Raw genomic sequence first — 19,356 nt, forward strand, 5'->3', positions numbered from 1 at the left:
GAACAGTCACATCCCCTGTAAATTAAATTATACACTGAGCATACATTTATATAAACTTCCATTTTTTGTCCATCTCATCAGAAAATACACTTTAAAATCTCATGAAAGGTGCACTAAATTATAATTATTGAATATTTTGAACAGAATTGACCAACATTTATAATGAAAATGTTCCTCTAAAAAGTGAAGGAAGGTCTTTGGGAATTCCACTGCCTCTCCTCCCCTAACATCTTTTCAGTCGTGCAAACTCTTAAATGGTAAGAAAACTAAAGGCCACTTCTTTCGCAAAAGTGGATGTWTTATGCTTTTCCCTTTACCGTGCATGCCATGCTACTGAGACAGGCTGAATGGCGCTTAGTATCCAGCGAGCTTAAACTGCTACACAACAGGCAAGTCTCATCATGTATTTTGAATATCTACAAGAAACATACACAGAATTACAGCTGATTGTGTTTTTTTYTCTATTCTTGATAATGCTCCAGTTGCTTCTGAAAGATATGCCTGGTTCCCCACCCTAGGAAGAGTAAATTCGCAAATAACTGACTTTAAGAATTAGAAAGTATCTGAATACCATAAACCATGTTTCTTTTCAGAGCAAACTAACATGCTCACATACTTCAATCATTTAGTTTAAAAAGCACAGGAATAGCGTTATATAATTATGTTTAGGCTTTTCAGCTTCCCGGTCTGGAATATCGTCTCAAGAGGAGCTCCAGCCCCGCGGCTGGGCGCGCGCGTGTGATCCTGCAGCTCCTCCCGGGTYCCGACTCTGCATTTCTAATGAAGCCGAACTGACAAAGCGTGAAAGTGGTCGAAAAGGGAAAACAAAGAAAGTGACCCTGTTTTCAGTGTGCCGAGACTAATCAATATTCCAGAAGCTCGGCTTTCCCCTCTCTTCTGATGTGTTTTTATTTTTTTTCGGAGCTGGGCTAACAGTCTCCTCCCCTTTCCTTAAGTTACAGCGATAGTAAATTGCTGTATTGCAGAGCACATGCRGACTGTCAGTTTTCGCTGTCTCCTGCTCGCTGAATTTTGCTGCTCTATTGTATTTGCTGGGAAATCCCTACCGTCTCTGCCCAGCGCTCGTCCGGTACCGAAGGTCTGAAAAGGTGAGCCCAGTGTTTCGTGCCGTGGGGGYTCCAGCATGGAGTCTTTGCTTTTCGTTCTCCTCCTTTGTATTTCACTTAAAGTAATGGTCTTTTTGGCTTTACCTGTGTTCTTTCGTGATCTCCGTGCTAGTTATAAAGGACAGATTATCTGCATTGATGGTCGCAGGAAGAAAAGGCACTGTGAGTGAATYGCTAGTTTTTCACAAAAAATTAGGTTTTGTTCTGAGCAGAATCCTTCAGGCACACAGCAGTCATGTCTCCAGGCTCGAATACTTATTAATTTCAGCATCTAGCTCAGGCTATGAATGTTTGCACTCTCTAAACAAGTAAAACATATATCATTCTGTTAAGTTTTGCAGTGAATATTCTACTAATATGCCAACCTTCAAGTAGGTGCTAATTCAAAAAGCAGTGATCAGATCCCATCAACATGATGTTACAACRTGGTATATCCCCATAAACATGCTATTTTAAAGCCTTGTGTATTTATACTCCAAATGTTTCGTGAAAAAATGTATTTAAGTGCTAGGTTTAGTAAAAGCAAGATGTTACAGTTGTACCGTGTACAAATGAAGCAGCTGACTCCATTCATTTACAAATTTCCTGTTTCCTTGGGAAAATATGCCTGTGTATTAATTAATGCTTCAGAAAACTGTATTCTTAGTCTGAAAAACACCTTTATGCAGATTCCATTAATGCATAAATTAATATCAAGCAGCCRTAAAAATGTTCATTTCAAATGAAAAGAAATTAATGCCCTAATGAAGGATTTTGGCTACTAAAGCATTTTAAAGTTGATTGTGTGTGTGATTTTTTWAAATCAGATTATATCCCCATAATTGCTCACAGGCAAAGCTAGCTATTACTTTGCAATGTGAACTTGTATGACAGTCTGAAATGACAAGCTAAGTGGGATATAACTTGTGATGCTTTACAGATGTGCTCTGAATAGTTTATACACTTCAAAGATGAATATTATCAACATAAAAGTGTCAAAGGCATATCTGCTAGAAAGTAGCTGGGGGATAAATAAACTATTCCTGCTGTGTTTTGCCATGTGAAAAGAAGGAATTCAGCCAATGCATTGAACCATTTAAAAACATCTGAATGCAGAATGTTTAAATGTTCCAGTTCAAGCAAAATATTTCTATACAATGATGAATATGACYGTGAGGTAGAATTTTTTCACATACCACGGGCCTGCTAAATAGAGTAGAAAGTAGGCCTGACAGACAGTTTTAAGCTTTATAGCACCTTATGCATCTATGAATTTTACYACTTTTACCTTATTACATCTCTAGTGATTGCAAAAAATTTACTGCTGCATGTTATCCGCATGACAGAAAATTCAGACAAATTTCTGAGGGCACAAACCACACCTCTGAACCATCCATGTAATCCTTCTTTCAAGGAGTTCTTCTAACAATCATTGATTTTTTTTTTTTACCAAAAATGGCAATCAGAAGCTTAGATGCTACAAATAATAGAAGTCTTACTGAAACATGAAGAGTATTTGCTTCCATGTGAACATATGGCTAATCATTCCTCTGAAATCTTACTGTGATATTCGATATTTCTTGTTTTACAGGTTTCTCCAGTACCTCCCAAGGAAAAGGGTCTCCCACTTTTCTGAAGGGATTTTGACAAAAATAAACTGTAAGAGAAAACTTTCTACAACATAGATGACTAAAGGTAACGGAGAAGATCCAAAAACTGGAAGTAGGATGGAACGCTTTCAACAAGGAGTCCGGAAACGTACACTTTTGGCAAAAAAAAAGGTGCAGAGCATAACAAAGGATGATGTTAAAAGTTATTTATTGAGGAATGCCTTTGTGCTCTTCACCGTTGTTGCTGTGATTCTTGGTGAGTAATTTGTTCCATAGGAATATTCTGTTCGCCAATGCATTTGACAATGACAATTTGCCTGGACAATCTGCATTACAAATAAGACCCCAAATTCTTCTTCACTGATAAGAATGTTATGGCTTGGACGGTTTTGGCTTTGACAGCTGCATGTTGATGTTTTGGGAAGAGTCATTTTAATTATTTCAGTATTCCTAAGGAGAATTTTGGCAAAATAAATCAGCAGTTTTATGGATTCTTCTCTTAAAGAATCAGAAACAATAACTAAATTGAATCTTTTTTAAACAAAAAACAGCTGCAGCAAAATGCTCAGGATATAAATTTTATTTACCTAATCTATCCACAATTAACATCTTGCAGTGATAACCAGAAGTCCTCAATGAATGAAATGAAAATAAAAAGCGTACTTATTTCCGAGCTAAATGAAATATTAGAGCATAGATCTTTTCACTTTTCCCTGTCAAGTGCAAAGCAACAATCAAACCTAAGCACAAGCTTATCCTCTCTCAGTTGTTCACAATCTTGCACTTGCATCTTTCAGATGCAATTAAGGCAACAATAGAAGTGCTGCTTGTTTAAAGGACTGCAAGATAGCATCTGATTTTAGGTTGTATGGAGAGGAATCCAGAACATCAAACAGCATTTAGATCTGGAATGCATGAAAATGTTAACTTAAAATCTAACCATGTATTTTGAATGTATATTAGACAGTCATCTGAGAAATACATATAAYTTTTCTCACCATAATTTGCTTTATAAAATTATGTGATCATTTTTGGTCATTTTCCTTAACTTCAGATTAACTTTTTAAATGAGACCATATGTTTTATGAAATAGTATTGCTTATAACGTGAGCAAGAACATTATGGTTTTCCCATGTGATTTTCATTTTTATTTTCCAATCAATTTAAAATATAAAACTGTGAATCTGCTCAACAAAACTGAAATGTTAGCATCTACAGATAAGGGCACATATCCTACACCTACATAGGTCCTAATGTCCATGACAAGGCTGTTCTGCATAAATTTGCATGCTACGTTTCTAAATCTTTTTTAGAAATTAGAAATTTTAGGGCTTAACCATTATCATTCTTTGATACCTCATCTGCAGGATTATTTTAAATTAACTCCAGTTTTGACAGTCTTTCTGGAAGAGAATGTAATAATTTACATATAAGTAAAACAAAGTATTTCCTGCTGTAACAGAAAAATCATTCTCTCATGTTTTAGCAATAATATTTGAACACAATTGCTTTTCATTCYTAAAAAAGAATTTGTTTGATGCAAAAACCCCTCTACATTATTATCGGGGTACAAAATATAGGCATTTTATCCACCATGCTCAGAAGAGACAGAACAAACTAAGCAGGTTTTGAAACACTAATTGCACAGCRATACAGTTCTTAGGTTGCCATCCCTCTATAGTGGATAATGGCACCACAGTGCTCGTGCCATTTATTCACTGTCAGCTAGCTCCGGTGTCAGAAGGGTTTTTACTGTCATTGCATGTTCCAGCTGGCTTTAGACAACCAGTGATGAACATCTGCCCACAGCTCCGCTGTGGTGGTGGTGTGGTGCTCCGCAGAGCACCAGTAAAGCTAGAACACGAGTTGGAGAATGGACTAAAATGTGCAGCAGAGGATAAGCCAGATGCTCAAATCCTGCTCATGAASCTAGAGGTGTCCCTGGTGTAACAGCTAGAAGAGAATCCTCTTGTTACTGTCATGGAAGAGTCCAGAATTTTCTCGCCTCTGTTATCTGTGGTGTAATTTTACAGTATATATAAATGATAAGACCAGCGAGCTGATACTTGGTTGCTCATAAGACAGTAATACTTGCTTTTTGGGAGCTTTTTGCTGTTGTGGAAATATTCACAAGTAAGGAACAGCTGGCTTAAGGGTTTGGAAGACACTCGGTGGTTGAACTGCATCTGTCTCGTTTGGCAAGAACTGAAATGTTGTCAGCTCTTGGTTGTTTGGTGAGCTATGGAAAATCAGATGGTGGGCTTGATCCACTTCCTAGCAGACAGTAATCAACACTGCAGAATTAACCCACCAAGTAGCACCACTGACTGTCTCATCAGAGATGCCTAGATGTGAAGGTACATGGAAACCAAACTGTACTCGGGCCAGGGTTGAATCGTTAACAAGAAATGATGCTTAATGCTGTCTGTAATCTACGCAGATTGAGAATATCAGTTTCTAGGACTGCCAGTCCAGCAATTTTTCATAAAGCTAAACTCAGCAAAAGCAAAATTTAAACTTAAAGGAGAGTAGCGATGCTACAGAAACACTTCCTTCAAGCCTCTGTTGTCAAGGAACTGAGATGAAAAAGCCTATTTAATGGAGCATTTCCGACTTCTTTGCTGAGCAGGATTGATGCTGGTAGAGGTTAAGTGGATAGGATCATATGTCTTAGCCTCGCTTCAGGACTGTYGCTTCTAATAGGCACTTGAGCTTGTCAGATGAGTTGTGTCTGTGGAGGCACGCACTTTGCTACGTATCTGCAACAGGCATTTGTTTGTTTTGCATACTTATATTTTGTAGACAGAGCAGAGATTATCTGGCATTCACTTGATACGAAGAAATATAACCATTTATCCTAACTTCTGTTGTTAATCTGACGAAAACTGAATTCACTAGCCGCTACAATACAAAAACAATAAAGCTTTCTTACGAAGGTACCTAAATTACAACCAAAGGACAAGTTTACATACGTACTATTCTCTATTTTCTAAAAACCTCAGGAAAGAGCCTTCTGACTTCACAATTTGCTTAGGTAGGGTTGGTCTAGCGTATCATCATCATCATTATTATTGTTGCTGTTGTTCTTAGGAAAATTTAAACTGCTTTCAAGCCCTTTGAGAAACTTTGAGAAAAATGCGGTCAGCAAAGTGAGTTATGATGAAGTTTTTCAGATTCTGCTCACACACCTAGAAATACTAAATTGGGTTTTTACAGTGGATCTCAGCAATAGCCAATAGTCCCGAACTGCGTRAGGCAGATTCGGGAAGCTGACCGTCGGTGAGTTTGGAACGTCAGAATGACCAGCRGCAGTTCGGGGTAGGCGAGGGGTCTCGATGGCTCATGGGAAGCCTGCAGCAAGTCTTACAAACTTGGAAGTGTTAGTCAAATTAACAGCATCACTTCAGTAGCTGCCCTCTCTCTTGTGCTACTTAGTTTCACTATCCTATCCCCAAAATCCCTGCTTTTCAGATACCCTTTCTACAGCAGGCCCTCTCGACTCCCTGCTACCAATGTCCCATTTTCCAAAAATATCATAGAAGTCCAGACTTTACTCTGCCACGGAAACTCCTGTGGTTTCTTATACTTGAACTGAAAGAAAGATCAAGACACACAGAGATCATGAGAAGCTATCCACAGAGGAATATAGTTTTAACTGAGGTACCCAGTGATGTAGAGAGAGGTTGTGGAGCAAGAAAAACAAAAGGCTGTTTCTGCAAAACTGTGAAGCCATCACGGTGCCAAAGCTTTAGCTAAAATCTTTTTTATATTGACAAAATCAAATACTGTAGTTGTCTACTAGGACATTCAAGGGCACAGAGATGGGTCCAGGTCTGGGAGCCCGTTCTGATTTCTGGCTACCTGTCCACCTAATGGAGCACAGGGCTGCCTACGTCATGGAAACAGTCCTCAGTAATCACTGGCAATCTCACAACAGATGTGAAATTTAGATAGGCCCATACATCTATTCCAGAACAGCTGCACAAGCCTATGTAGGATTTCAAAATTTTAGTTAAAAAATACAGGGAAAAGACAGGAGAGATGATGGGCATTATCAATGTCCCTATATCCCTGAAACAGCAGTTAAATAAAGCCTGTAGATGATCCTTCTACTATACAGGGCAAAAAACCCTAGGTGACCTGAGCAGTGAAAAGCTGTGCAGAGTAGCAGACTCTTCTATCTCAACAATAATTGACAAGGAGTCTTAAGAGATACAAGTCTCTGATACACAGGTAGACAGAACCCCTGGATAGTGCCCACAAAAAAAGATAGCCTCTTTTGTGATGAAACTAATCTTTTCTGTTACTGGCAGATCCTCTGTATCCACTGAAGACTGAGAATGACATACTCAGAGAAGGGTATCTGACCCCATTACACACTGTCTATGAACATGGTGACAAGGCAGCCTTGGTAAAAGTTGCATGAAAGCAAAACAAAGATCCATCATCATAGCAGAAAAAGCTGTGGGAGGTGAGTCCTAGCTGAGAGAACTTGGTAAAACGTAAATAGAGAAATCTGTTGTCAGACCAAAGGTTAAGGAATATACAAGAAAATCCAGATAGTTTAGGGACAACCAGGGAGAAATTAATTCCATTTATGCTGAGCTCAGAAGCTCTCTCTGTCCCTATGCTCTCCTAAAGAACCTGCCCAGCACAAAATGTTCTTTCTCATGGATTGAAATCTTCCTCCTAATACCTTGAGAACATTGCTAAGCAAAATCTTAATTCTATTTGAAATTAAGAAATATTAATAATTTGGGGAAAAATGTAGAAAGACAGTGTAAGGTCATTAAAAAAGAGTAACTATTAAAAATTCAAAAGTGCTAATCCCTTTTAAAAAGGAGGAAAGTACAGAAATAGACAAAGAACTTTAATTCTGCTATTTCAGACTGTGAAATATGAAAAGCACAACAGTTTAGCAATTACTTGCAAAAAAATTATTATGTTAACTTATTACTATAATCTTAATTTCTTATTGTACACTGCAGTGTTACTGAAATGAAACAACACTGGTTCTCGGACTGCCATACATGGCATAAAAWAACAATAAACTTGGCTACTCAGTGAATCACAACTGTACAGCTTGAGGACAGTAACTACCTAGATACTAGAAAAGGTACAAAACACCCTAAAAATATAACTTTACTGCTTTTTTTTATTTGTCTTACTTGTCAAATTGTCAAATCAGTGCACTTGCACAGTGGTGCTGAAGAACACCATTTCCAAGCTGTTATAAGACAATCCAGAGAAACACCCACCGCGCTCTTCACACGGATGGCGCAAACGTAGTACCCAAACAAAACTTGATGGGCTTCTCAGTACTCTGCAGCAATTCAGTTTAAAGTGATTGAGTTAAACTGATTTACGTAATATCACCTCTTACGAAGCGGGTTTGCAGGCTGCCCTAGGTGGGAATGCGGGGTGTTAGTAACATGAGACAGTTAGGATGTTTACACGACTCCYAAGAGATTTTACTGAGAAACTTCCCTGCGACAGGAGTAGAATATGGCAATCATGCTATCAAAAGAAATGTTAAAACAGAAACAGCGTTCAGCTTAAAAACTGTCAAGAAACAATCTTCTGTTTGTACAGATGGGACTAAAAGACATTTTAGCGGCAACTGAGTTGGTGTTACGCCTTCTTACTGGCGCAGTTCCTTCCGCTTCTGAGTGCGCTGCGCCGCAGTCACTACGGCGACCGCGAAGCAGTACAAAATCATAAGCAAAGTGCGAATAACATGTATGCTGAGTAAAGGTTTACCATGGTTGTATTCTTACTGGTGCCCTTGCTATTGTAAAGCGAGAATGAGCGAGAATGTCTTCCTTGAGTTGGCCACAGTGAAGGTGCAGCCCAAGAAATCATGTTCAGTTGTTCATGAATTCCAGAAACTTTCATTCACCTGGCTTAAATTTATCATGTAATTTTTTTTGAAATAAGCYGGTATCTAAAAGTTTCCAAAGATTTTATGATATCAAAGAAAAAACATTTTAAAAAAGTATTYCTCTCTGTCGTGAATTGAGACAGTATATTTGAAAATGTATATAAAGAAAGYTAGTGTTAAAGAAAGGTAAATAAAGAAAATTAGTGCTTTGGCTTTTAATAAGGCTGCTAAAAATAAGTGAAGGTATTCTGGTACTTTGTACTGTACCACTGCCTTTTAGATAAATAGCAGCTGGGAGATACAGAATAGGGAATACACTRTGGGAAACAAGGAAAGACAAAGTAAGGAGCAAACAGAAATTATTCCACAGAAATTTTAAAAAGAAAGAGCTGGATAACTCCATTTATTACATCAAGCCTACAAACTTGAAATGAGACTGGCGCTGTCTGGACTTTCAATCAACATGATGAAACCATGAAGTAGATAGGTTTTTAAAAGCCATGCAAATATTTATTTTGAAGACATATTTGTAAGGCATTTTTGAACAAAAGAGGAGAATAATGGGTCCAGWGAGCTGTACAACAGTGAAAAGGCAAACAGTTAGAAGCAAGAAAGAAGGCAAAGAAAATTAGAAGGATAACAAAAGAATTAGAAGGATAACAAACTGTTACAGTTAGCCGTATTCTGTAGTTGCCTTCCCATGTCCTTTCTCTCAGCAGCAGCTACCTTTCATATCTTGGCAAATTTCATAAATGGATGAAACATAGCACTTTTCCCATGCATTTTCTTTCTTGGAATTTGACATGTCTACATACTTTCTATTGACATGGGTAGAAGATCATAAATGAAAATCAGATTGATAGTTACACCCTGCGTGCCTGGCTTCCAACATTTACTGTAACTTGCCGTAACTGCAAATTAATTTATTGAAGAAAGGTCTATTAAAGATGAAATTTAAGCATTAAACACTATTTACACAGAGACATAAACTGCTCATTTGAATTGGTTCAAGTAAATGCTCTGTTTTTACCATTCACAAGGACTGAATTAAAAAAAGACAGTCTTTGTATGAATATAGCAGCACCAGTAATCAGGGAATTCTTGGGAGCAGTAACTGAAGGCAGCTGATAAATAAGACTACTGTATACATTTTGATGTCTTTTAAAATCATTTTGACTTGGGAATACATATATTAAACAAGGACCTACAATCTACTCCTTCAAGGCCTAAAATGTAAGCAACAGAGTCTGCATATAGAATCCGAATCTCAAGACTAGGTGTTCTTACAATACATGGTAGGAGCTAGGTAACTCAAAAGGGTGACCCCTGAAGTTTACAAGCTAAGTGTGTAACTGCCTAAAACTTGCCACGAGAAAAAAATTAAGCAGGATTACATGCCTACTCCCACTCCTTTCTGRGTGAGTCAGGCTCATGCCAGCTATTTACCCTCAATCAAGATCCAGAGGCACAGAGCCCTCACGTTAGGAATGGCATCACCAGCTCTTGAGGAACTGACTCATCCTTTTCCTTTCAAAAGGCGTGGAAGCTACAGGAGGGTGCAATTCCACCAGCGCTTTCAAAGTTGTGTCATTGTGCAGAAGGAAATGCAGGACTTACTGTAAGGGCAAATACTGATACCAAAAGAGCAAAACACAGCATGATATTTTAACCTAATGGTTAAAACATTCATCTACAACAGGGAATCCAAGGTTCAGAGATAACCCATGGAGTCAGAACAGGAACACAGCGTGTCCCGCATCTGCTTTCAGGATCACAATTTTGGACTTAGGCGCTTGCTGTATATTTAAGTATTATTACTGGTGCCAGTGTCCCGTTGCCATTTTGGTAACCTTTAAGAAAGAGAAGTTTTGCCATTATGAATKAAGCCTAACAGTGAGGAGAGAGGTATCATAACCTATATGGAGAGTACATCTTAATTTATCCTCTCTGGTACAGCATTTCAGAATAACAGACCACCAACTTTAACCTTCTTAACCTGTAAGACGTTAGGCACTGAAAAGGCTTACTTGAGACCTTTTTCTAATCAATGAAAATATAACACTTGCAAATTCATTTGTTGAAAGGGGCTGTTAACCAATAAACTGAACAGACAGATGATTCTAGTTGTGGACAGTTTCATCAAAGTCATGTTAGGGTTTTTAGAGATGAAGTGGCTCAACTAACAAAATCAGCCACATCAACAAAGAGCTAGGGACTGAAGATATAGCTATCTTTCCCCCCAAAATGGTAACAGGATTCTATGAATTAGTCAGCAATCTGCATTCCTTATCAAAAGAATTCACTGCATGATAWATTAAACATAAATAAAGAATTACAGTAATACTTAAAACTGATAGGGCAACAGTCTAATCTATTCTAATAGGAAACCCTTCCTCTCGCTCTATTCAGGTTGTATATATCAGCAAAATACTGGATAAAAATGGGCTTTTAAAATCTTGTAAAGGCTTAAAAGACAACTTATAACTCAAAGATAACTCACATCTSCAATTAGGCAAACACCTTAATTACAGATTTAGCCTGTCATCACTAAACTATATTAAYGGGGGGGGRGRGTGTAGAAGTGAATCTCTAGCTTCSGAGAAATATGAATACATAATTTCCATGTCCCACAAGTTACGGTGTAACACTGCATATCAGGAAAGCCAGGCCTCCAATGAACTGCTTTGGTAACGTATGTTTAAGGTGGAATTATGAAAACAAATACAGGCAACTAGGAAGGTTTAACATCAGGCTCTCTTTTAAGCTACACCAGAAATTCTTCAGAGTCGAGTTCCGTTTTCTGGCTATGTTTGCATAAAGTTCTTGGCACTAAGGGACCTCAGTCTCACTGACTGTGACTCCTGAGCATTACTGTACTGTAAAAATGACAGTAATAAAGATGGGCAGCTGAAACTGTTGTACAGTAAAACAGAATCCAGTGCTGTTAAGGATTATGACAGCTCCCAGTTGAAGAAAAACAGGCAAGAAAGAAATGCAAAGGCAATAAAAGAACTATGTAAACTTTAAAAGAGAGCAGCTTTCTTATCTGTTAGGAACTATTCTTTATGTGGCTAAAAGYATGAACATGTCAAGAAGGTGAAGCAGCAAAGTAAACCTAGACATGAAAAAATTATTATTATAATAATATTGTAAATCACTGAGTAGCACCTTAATTATAAATAATGCTTCACAAAATGTAATCTGAGATATATTGTTTATGTCTGATCTTTCATATGCATACTAAGGGACAATCCCTGAATTTTGATGGAACTATGTGTGATTTTTTGCTTCAGAAATGTTTTTTTTTTTCTGTAGCTCTATAACTAATAAAAATGCATAAAATAGGAATAGTTTGTGTTTCAAAGAAGTTTTCATTTGGTGATGAAATCAGGTATAAACTCTTTATTTCATACAGAACAGTCTGCTCCAGTACCAGAAGTGAAAACTCTTCTCCATTCCAAATTTTGTGTATAAACCCTGCAGATTACATTTTRTGARGCATTATTTATCATTAAGGTGCTACTCAGTATCTTATAAATTGCAACAAAAGAGAAATCAAAGATGAGAAATAAATATAGAGCTAGTTCAAAGAAGACAGGAGAAAAAATAAGAAAAAATTTAAAGGTAAGAGATGAAGAAAGAAAGATATTCTGGACATGCTATCATAAAACAAGAAAATTACCTCTTAACTGGGGAAGAAGGGCAAGTGAGCCAAGTAACTCACTGGAGACARGAGAGAATGTAAGAGGGTGACACATGAGCCTAAAACTCGCACAGGCCAGACTACTATGATTTTTTAAAATTTTTCTAACTGCACTCAAATAATCCCAGATTTGGCATACAAGAATACTAGTATAGGTAGTACCTCATAAAAAATTATACTTATTCCTTAGTTACACCCATTCTTTCTTACAGCTTCAGACTCCCCATTGCCCTTACATACGTTCTCCTTACAAAACCCAAGAAGAGACTGGTGTGTCTACAACTACGGAGAATGCGCGAGTGCCCAGCCACAGTAAAGAAAGGCATTTCAGGAGTTCAGGCACCACCAGAATTTAGGCAGCATGAGGCAGAGATTTTTAGTGACATAATTTTGAGCTGCCAGTTAAGTACCTCCATACCATGTTAAGCCGTAAATCCCCATAAAATATGTAAAAATAACAAAAATAACTCCGGATCACAAAAACTGTAACTAAATAATGGAATTTGAGGTCTAGTGTGATTTCTTCTGGAAGGTACTAGCTTTCACTGGATGAAGTAATTTTTTGTTTAATCAAACCACAACCTTTTGTGCAGAGGAGTGTCAGGTTCAGGAGGCAGGCACTTCTCAGGCACACTGGGACTGCAGCACTGGGACTCCTCCATACAGTTGGAGCACCATGGCCCTCTGTGCTCCCCGAGAAACAGTGACACAATGACTTCTCCCCTTAAAATGCCAGGAACAACTTTTGACCCTTTGGTGGACATGTCTTTATTATTATTATTATTATTATTATTATTATTATTATTATTTATTGCCTTAACATTCTGCCCAGGTGGAATTTGAAGATCTTATGCTGGCTGGTCTCTGATCTTCCACAGCTGAGTTGAGGCAGGAGTTCCAGCTAGATTACTGGATGTCTAGAAATCTCAGAGAGCCTCAGGGTGCATGTATGTAGGCACAACAATTCTGCAACATGTGAATAATGATTTCAGCATTCCCAGGAAGTGTCAGGCCTATCACAAATCAGCGCATGCCTACCAGGACTACCATGGCTAGTCTCTTTGTGTACCGTAAGCATACTGCATCCTGAATAAAGTATCTTTGTGTTTATGCCCAAACSAGGTAGTCCATTCTTCCCAAGAGAAGAAAACAAGGAGTTATAAGGTATCACTTTACTGCTAGCACTTGCCCATATCACGATATTATCTCATATCACAAGCTTTTGGATCTCAATCATGTTAAGGATATTTGGCTCTTTTACTGGACTTCTTCCCTGATTCCTCTGAGGATCCAACTCCAGCAAAGGAGAGGTGGGCTATCTGTGTCCACATTAACCTATGCTCTGTTTCAACAAAGCCACATATACAGTCATATGAGAACTACTTGGACCACACTTCCTTAAGCTCTCTACTGCAGGAGTTTTATCAAGTTAAAACTGAAGGAATATATCACACAAGAATAAACAGATATAGGGGTGAGAATTTGTGCTAGGTCCCTATCAGATGAGTTCTGCAAAGAAAAATCAACTAGAGTATTAGGCCAATTGATACTTGGTCTTTTCAGGTCTGAAACAGAGCAGAAAGTTCAGATTGAAAATAATTGTCCTCAGTTCAGCTTCAGAATTTAAGTAAAGAGAATTAAAGTAATCTTAAACTACCTGTCTGTTAGCTCCAGTTCTGGATTGCRGTAGATAAGGAAGAGTAATTGATAAGATTGCTTAAGGGTATGTTTCCATGATGGATAAAGCCAGACTATATTCTTCCCTGTCCCTGGCTGCATATTTCCAAGCACAATTGTTTGCCTCTTCCCTCTCCATTGCAGCAGCACTGACCTCCTCCAACAGAGCACGAAATCTGGACAGGGAACTAAAGTGGCAGAAAAAAAACAGTAAAAAACAGTTTCCTTCTGGTTTAGTTCCCAGGTGAGTTCAATTTTGTATTTGACAAGTGCAAGTGCACTTCAGAAGAAAAAAACCTGAACTGYAGCCCTTTCCTGGCTGTAGCACCTTTGTGCTGACTCCCCACAGCATCACCTGTCCCTCTGATGCCACCTAAGCCCGCCCTTAGGTTACCACCTACCTCAAGACTTGCAAAGAACAGACTGTAACTGTCTCTCCTCTGTGCCAAGGGGATTTTCCMTTTTTCGTAATCAAGACTCATAGAGTGCTTTTTAAGTTGTCCTACCAAATTTATTTTGTGAGAAGGAGGTGGAAAGAGGATCATAATCTTACTCCTTTAGCATAAAGAAGGTCAAAGAGATGAAACAAGGCAGCAGAGATGACTGTATAATGGAAGAAGTTTAATGATTATTATTAAGTTAAAAAGTAACTGTAATTGTGCTACTAAACAATAATTAGTACGATAAGAGTTCATGTTTAATACAAAATTAATGAAACTAGCAAAGAATCACTAAAAAAAGACTGCTGCAGGATTTACGTATTTAGTATTAGGTTATGTACTCAGTTAATATTTCAGTTCATCAAAATGACACTAAGGAAGCATACCTCCCTGCCTATGTAATGAAAATGGAAAACAAGGAAGGAGCAGGTATCATATGAGAGGAGAAAAAAGAGTCAATATAAAAATATTCAGAAATATGAAGGACCCTATCAAAAACATGCAAGTGATCTGGGGTGTCAGTGTGTCTAGTGACAGATTAAGTAAGATTAAGGAGGACTGATTTTGTCATCAACTTAAATTATTTCTTCTCAATAGAGAAGTTATTTACCTGTTTTTCGCAAGAAAACATAGTTGGGGCCTTTTCTGAAACTAGTTGTTAGAAGAAAAGGTGTCAGAATGAAATGGTAAATGAGGCAGAAACAAATGAACCAAAGAACAAAAGCATTCATTCGAGAGCTCTGCAGGAACGTAAGAATGAAATGGTTGTGCAGCTAACAAAAATATACAATGTCCTATTAAACTGTAGTAGCCTGCTTCTCTTATTGGCTCTAGTCTGATTTCTGTTATGGAACAAAATGTTATTTGCTTGTGGGTGACAAGGTTTTCTGAACCATCATTAATAAAAACTATTATTTTAGCGCATTATTTTGCCTAGTTTAAGGAAAGCCTTTCCAGTTAGTACGAAGTTTTCTATTTCCTGCTGGAAAACAATAAATAAGTCTGTATTTCAGTTATTAACAGAAAGGATATTGATATGGACTTTCTTTAACAATGTTTGAGATTTACTAGAAAAAGCTAAAGTGCTGTTCAGCTGTTCTTGGTGTGTTCTGTTTGAATTGGCAAGCACTGCTATGGAAAGCACAGCTCTTGCACTATTCCATTAATACACCACCTAGTAATTACTTCTTGAAATACACTTGAGTGATTTTGATCAATTAAAAAGTAAAACTGTTAGATTTCGCACATTCTGCATGAAAATACAGTATAGATCATACACATTAAAAATATATATAAACTCCAAATAATGTTACCTTTTATTTACTGTATGTTTCTGAAATATGGTAGAGAACAGAAGTCCATAAGGATCCATTTTAAAAACTGAGAATTCACTGGTTTAACAAAATTGCTGTTAGTGTTCACTTAAAACATCATGCCTATCCATGGGAGCTTCTGAATTCTCTTTAAATTATTGGTTATTTGAAGTAGGAAAAGAAACCTATCCTCCTCTCTTTATATCTAATTCTTGTAGGTACGCAAATTTTAAAAAGAGAGTAAGATAGACATAAATTTCCCAAAGGTTCTTGAATAAACACTTAGATCTGGCTAGAGCCTCATCTCTCATCTTCTAATGATGTGCAGTTTTAAATTCATGTGTGGGTGTGCAACTTTTATCTGTCTCATCTCTCTGTCACACAACACAAAGAATCACATGAAACAGTTCCCTACCATTGTAAGACCAAAGGCATTTTGCAACACAGTTAAGAAGCTCTTTCTTTGCTCCATGAGGGATTTTAAAATTCATTTTAAAATTCAATTTAGAAAATTATATAAGCTGATAATACTCTAGTAAAATACTAAAACAAATTTTATAAAGACCACCGACAAAAAAGAAAAAGCATCTCCATAAGTAAACTGAAGTTAAATAGTTTAAAGGTATTGATTTTTGTCTTGCTGCTTCAGAACCTGATTATAATATTCAATTCATCACACTTTGATATTAATCTATTTAATAAATTTGGTATAGAAGGTTATGTTTCTTAGCAATTACACGTGTACACACAGTTTTAAAAGCTTGATAAAATGACTATCTTCCCCATTCTGGTACTGCAGCCCCTAGAAATGGAAACTCCGTTCACCAAAGTCTTCCTGTCCTGGGAATAAGCAATCTCAAATCATATCTGCCATTTTTACCTTCTCTGTCCAATCTGCACCACTATCAGCATTATTCTTCCCTTTGGCAACTTTCAAGTTTCAAATCTTCTCTTTACTATAATCATCTAAACTGAATTTGTTTTGAACATCAACATTGATATAAAAATGCCATAAAACAATTCTGTTCTGGGATTGTTCTATATTTTGGGGAAGAACATTTCCAGTCTTTCCTCCATTCATTGCTTCTTTTCTATATTTTCACTTGTCATCTTCTTCCATAAGGTGTTCCAGAGGAAATAAAGCAAAGCACCTATCTCCAACACCCTACAGTAGCTAGGTGCTTTCTCAGAGGTGATCCCTGGAGGACCCAAAGCCATAGTCTCCTTTACTGACTGAGTACTGGGTTACACTGTAACCCAGGCTCCTATCTCTAACACTGGCCAATAACTCATTATTATGAAAATAATTTAACAACAAAGAAGTATAAAGCTATTCTTCCTCCAATATGCCTTCTAAATTACTAATTGCTAGTAATTGCCAGAAGGAAAACTTCTTGAGTTAAGGGTTGTATATAGATTGACATGKTTTAATAATTCCTACAGATCTATCCTACATGAACCTAATCCCTTTTGGATCAATGCATTTTTAATACAATTTAATTCTGCAGTGTGGGAAAAACAGGAAAATTCTGCAGTGTGCTGTCTTTAAACTTGTTTAGATACATTTATTGGGAGCATTAGCTGCCTCCTCATTCTTGGGCTGTCAAAAATAACAAACTATCATGAAATGATAATTGCAAAAATAGYGAGTAAAATCTTTTCCAAGCTGAATAATCTAATCCATTCTGTCTTTCTTGTTATGGAAACTATTTCAAAGAAGCTGTGCTGCATCTCCAGTCCAGCTGCCTGCCCTTCTCAGCAGGGTGAGAAGAATGCCTTTCCATTACCTTTATCCTCTGCTATAATAAATGCACTTACACAGTGAATACCCTATCATTAGGATTATTATTTGCAAATTGAGTTTTCCATGAATTTGACTGCATCACTGACAAATACACCTCAAAAGCCATCTTTTTGTAACTCTAATCTCATTTACTCCTTTACGAACTTGTTCAGCAATATTGTTCTGCTGTAGGAYGATACATTCCTTCAGAATTCAGCTCCTTAACTTAAACAAACACTACTGATTTTTATCTAAAAAAAGCCTGAAAATGCTGTCAAGAAGTCTGCTCYTTCCTGCAGCGCAGAAGCAGGACACCATTTACCATTTGAGAAGTTAGGCTCCTATAGCATAGATTAGTTGTTCTTTTCTGTTACAAAGGGTAGACAGAAACCTGCACAGCAGGTTGTGGGAGCATGTTTCACACAAGGCTTTGTTCCACTACAACTTCCAGAATTAATCAGAAACTTGAAACTTCTACTGAGAAAGGCCAGTTCCACCATTCAGCCTTAGTCCTGATCCTGGAGCGTGCTAAGCACTGCAGCTCTTACCACACACACAGATGTAGATGGTTGTTGAAACGCTGCACAACTTCCTAAGGTTTATTATCTCGTGCAGTAAGGTCTCACCTCCTGATCTGAGTTTGATACCTAGTCATTGTATTTATTTTTAAACCATCATTATTTGGCAGTATCTTACTATCTAAACCTGTGGAAAAGCTATTTTGCCAAGTCTGATATTTKTGTTTCAAGTTCATCATTTATGTTAATGTATACCCTTTGACAGAAAGGGTGCAGAATCCAGTTTCTAGGTTTTTAAATTCAGAACAGAAAATTAAGTATCTTCTCCATATAGTCTAGGGAGAAAAGAGACTGGTAAAATCATGCTGTCCTGTTTTAATTATTACAACTACAGTGATTCTTGCAGTGGGRGAAACCATTTGCTTAAATTCTTTCTTGTGTTGCTAAGATACTATGTGAACAAAATTAATTTTCAGAAAGTACTGTGGAGCAACTACTACTATATTTTCTTACAAGCAGGCAGACTGAGTCAAAGAAAGACTCTTATCGTTTCTCCACAACTTYATATAAATTAATAGCAATCCTAAGATTACAGCTGAGGAATTAGTAGCTCTCAGATCTCTGCCCAATTCACCAGAATACACTAGCAAGGCATGTTTTTTCCGCTTCTCAGAAATTTTGTTTGTACACTTAGTGCTGAGCAGTCCTGAAAGTATTCACAAAGCGYATTAGCCAGGAAAAAAGGAAAAAGAATAATTTTTGGCTTGACAGGTTTACATGGCGCTTCAGAAACTTACTCCCACCAGTAATATTCACTGAAACAGTCATATGCCTAAGCACGGATTCTCTCGCTTAGGCCATTTCGTACTGCTTGGACAGCAGTGGACTAGATAATTAAGCCCTTATATTACAGCATAAGGACTGGGTCTTATAGCAGCCTCAGAAACCCATACTAACTTCAGTGGGGCTTTGTACTGGTACAGAGATTAATCCATGTGGAACTAATTGCAGAACTGTGGCCTAAGTAAGAAACTGGTCTAGTTCTATTTCCAGCTTGTTATCCAGTTGTCAAAATGTACTGCTCATTAAGGCCAGAAACAAAGGGTCCGGATGGATTCTTTATATCTCACAAATGTGTTTCCCATATAAAAAGAAAATAATCAATAACATTGCAATGGAATTTAAAACCTTCCTGAAAAGAAGGACACTCTAAGGCAGGTCTTTTTACGCAGAATAATGAGMGAGGCCCTTTCTCTATGCAATTTATGATTTATTTTCACTTAAAACAATAAATTATGCAAGACGCAGTTTCGCTACATGAGTCC

The 19,356-nt window shown here is 37.4% G+C and overlaps 1 protein-coding gene across 1 annotated transcript in view; it reads left to right on the top strand.

Annotated features, from left to right (window-relative positions):
* Positions 1-988: 988 nt before the first annotated feature.
* Positions 989-19,356, top strand: part of SLC1A3 (solute carrier family 1 member 3) — a 62,221-nt gene continuing 43,853 nt past the window's right edge. Inside the window, exons 1-2 of the mRNA XM_085326321.1 lie at positions 989-1,109; positions 2,698-2,972. Coding sequence (XP_085182447.1) covers positions 2,792-2,972 — 181 coding nt within the window. The 5' untranslated portion in view covers positions 989-1,109; positions 2,698-2,791. The remainder of the gene's footprint in view (positions 1,110-2,697; positions 2,973-19,356) is intronic.

Source organism: Rhea americana, unplaced genomic scaffold, assembly GCF_003343005.1.
Source record: "Rhea americana isolate MKP2758 unplaced genomic scaffold, rheAme1 scaffold_13, whole genome shotgun sequence".
Taxonomy (NCBI): Eukaryota; Metazoa; Chordata; class Aves; order Rheiformes; family Rheidae; genus Rhea; species Rhea americana.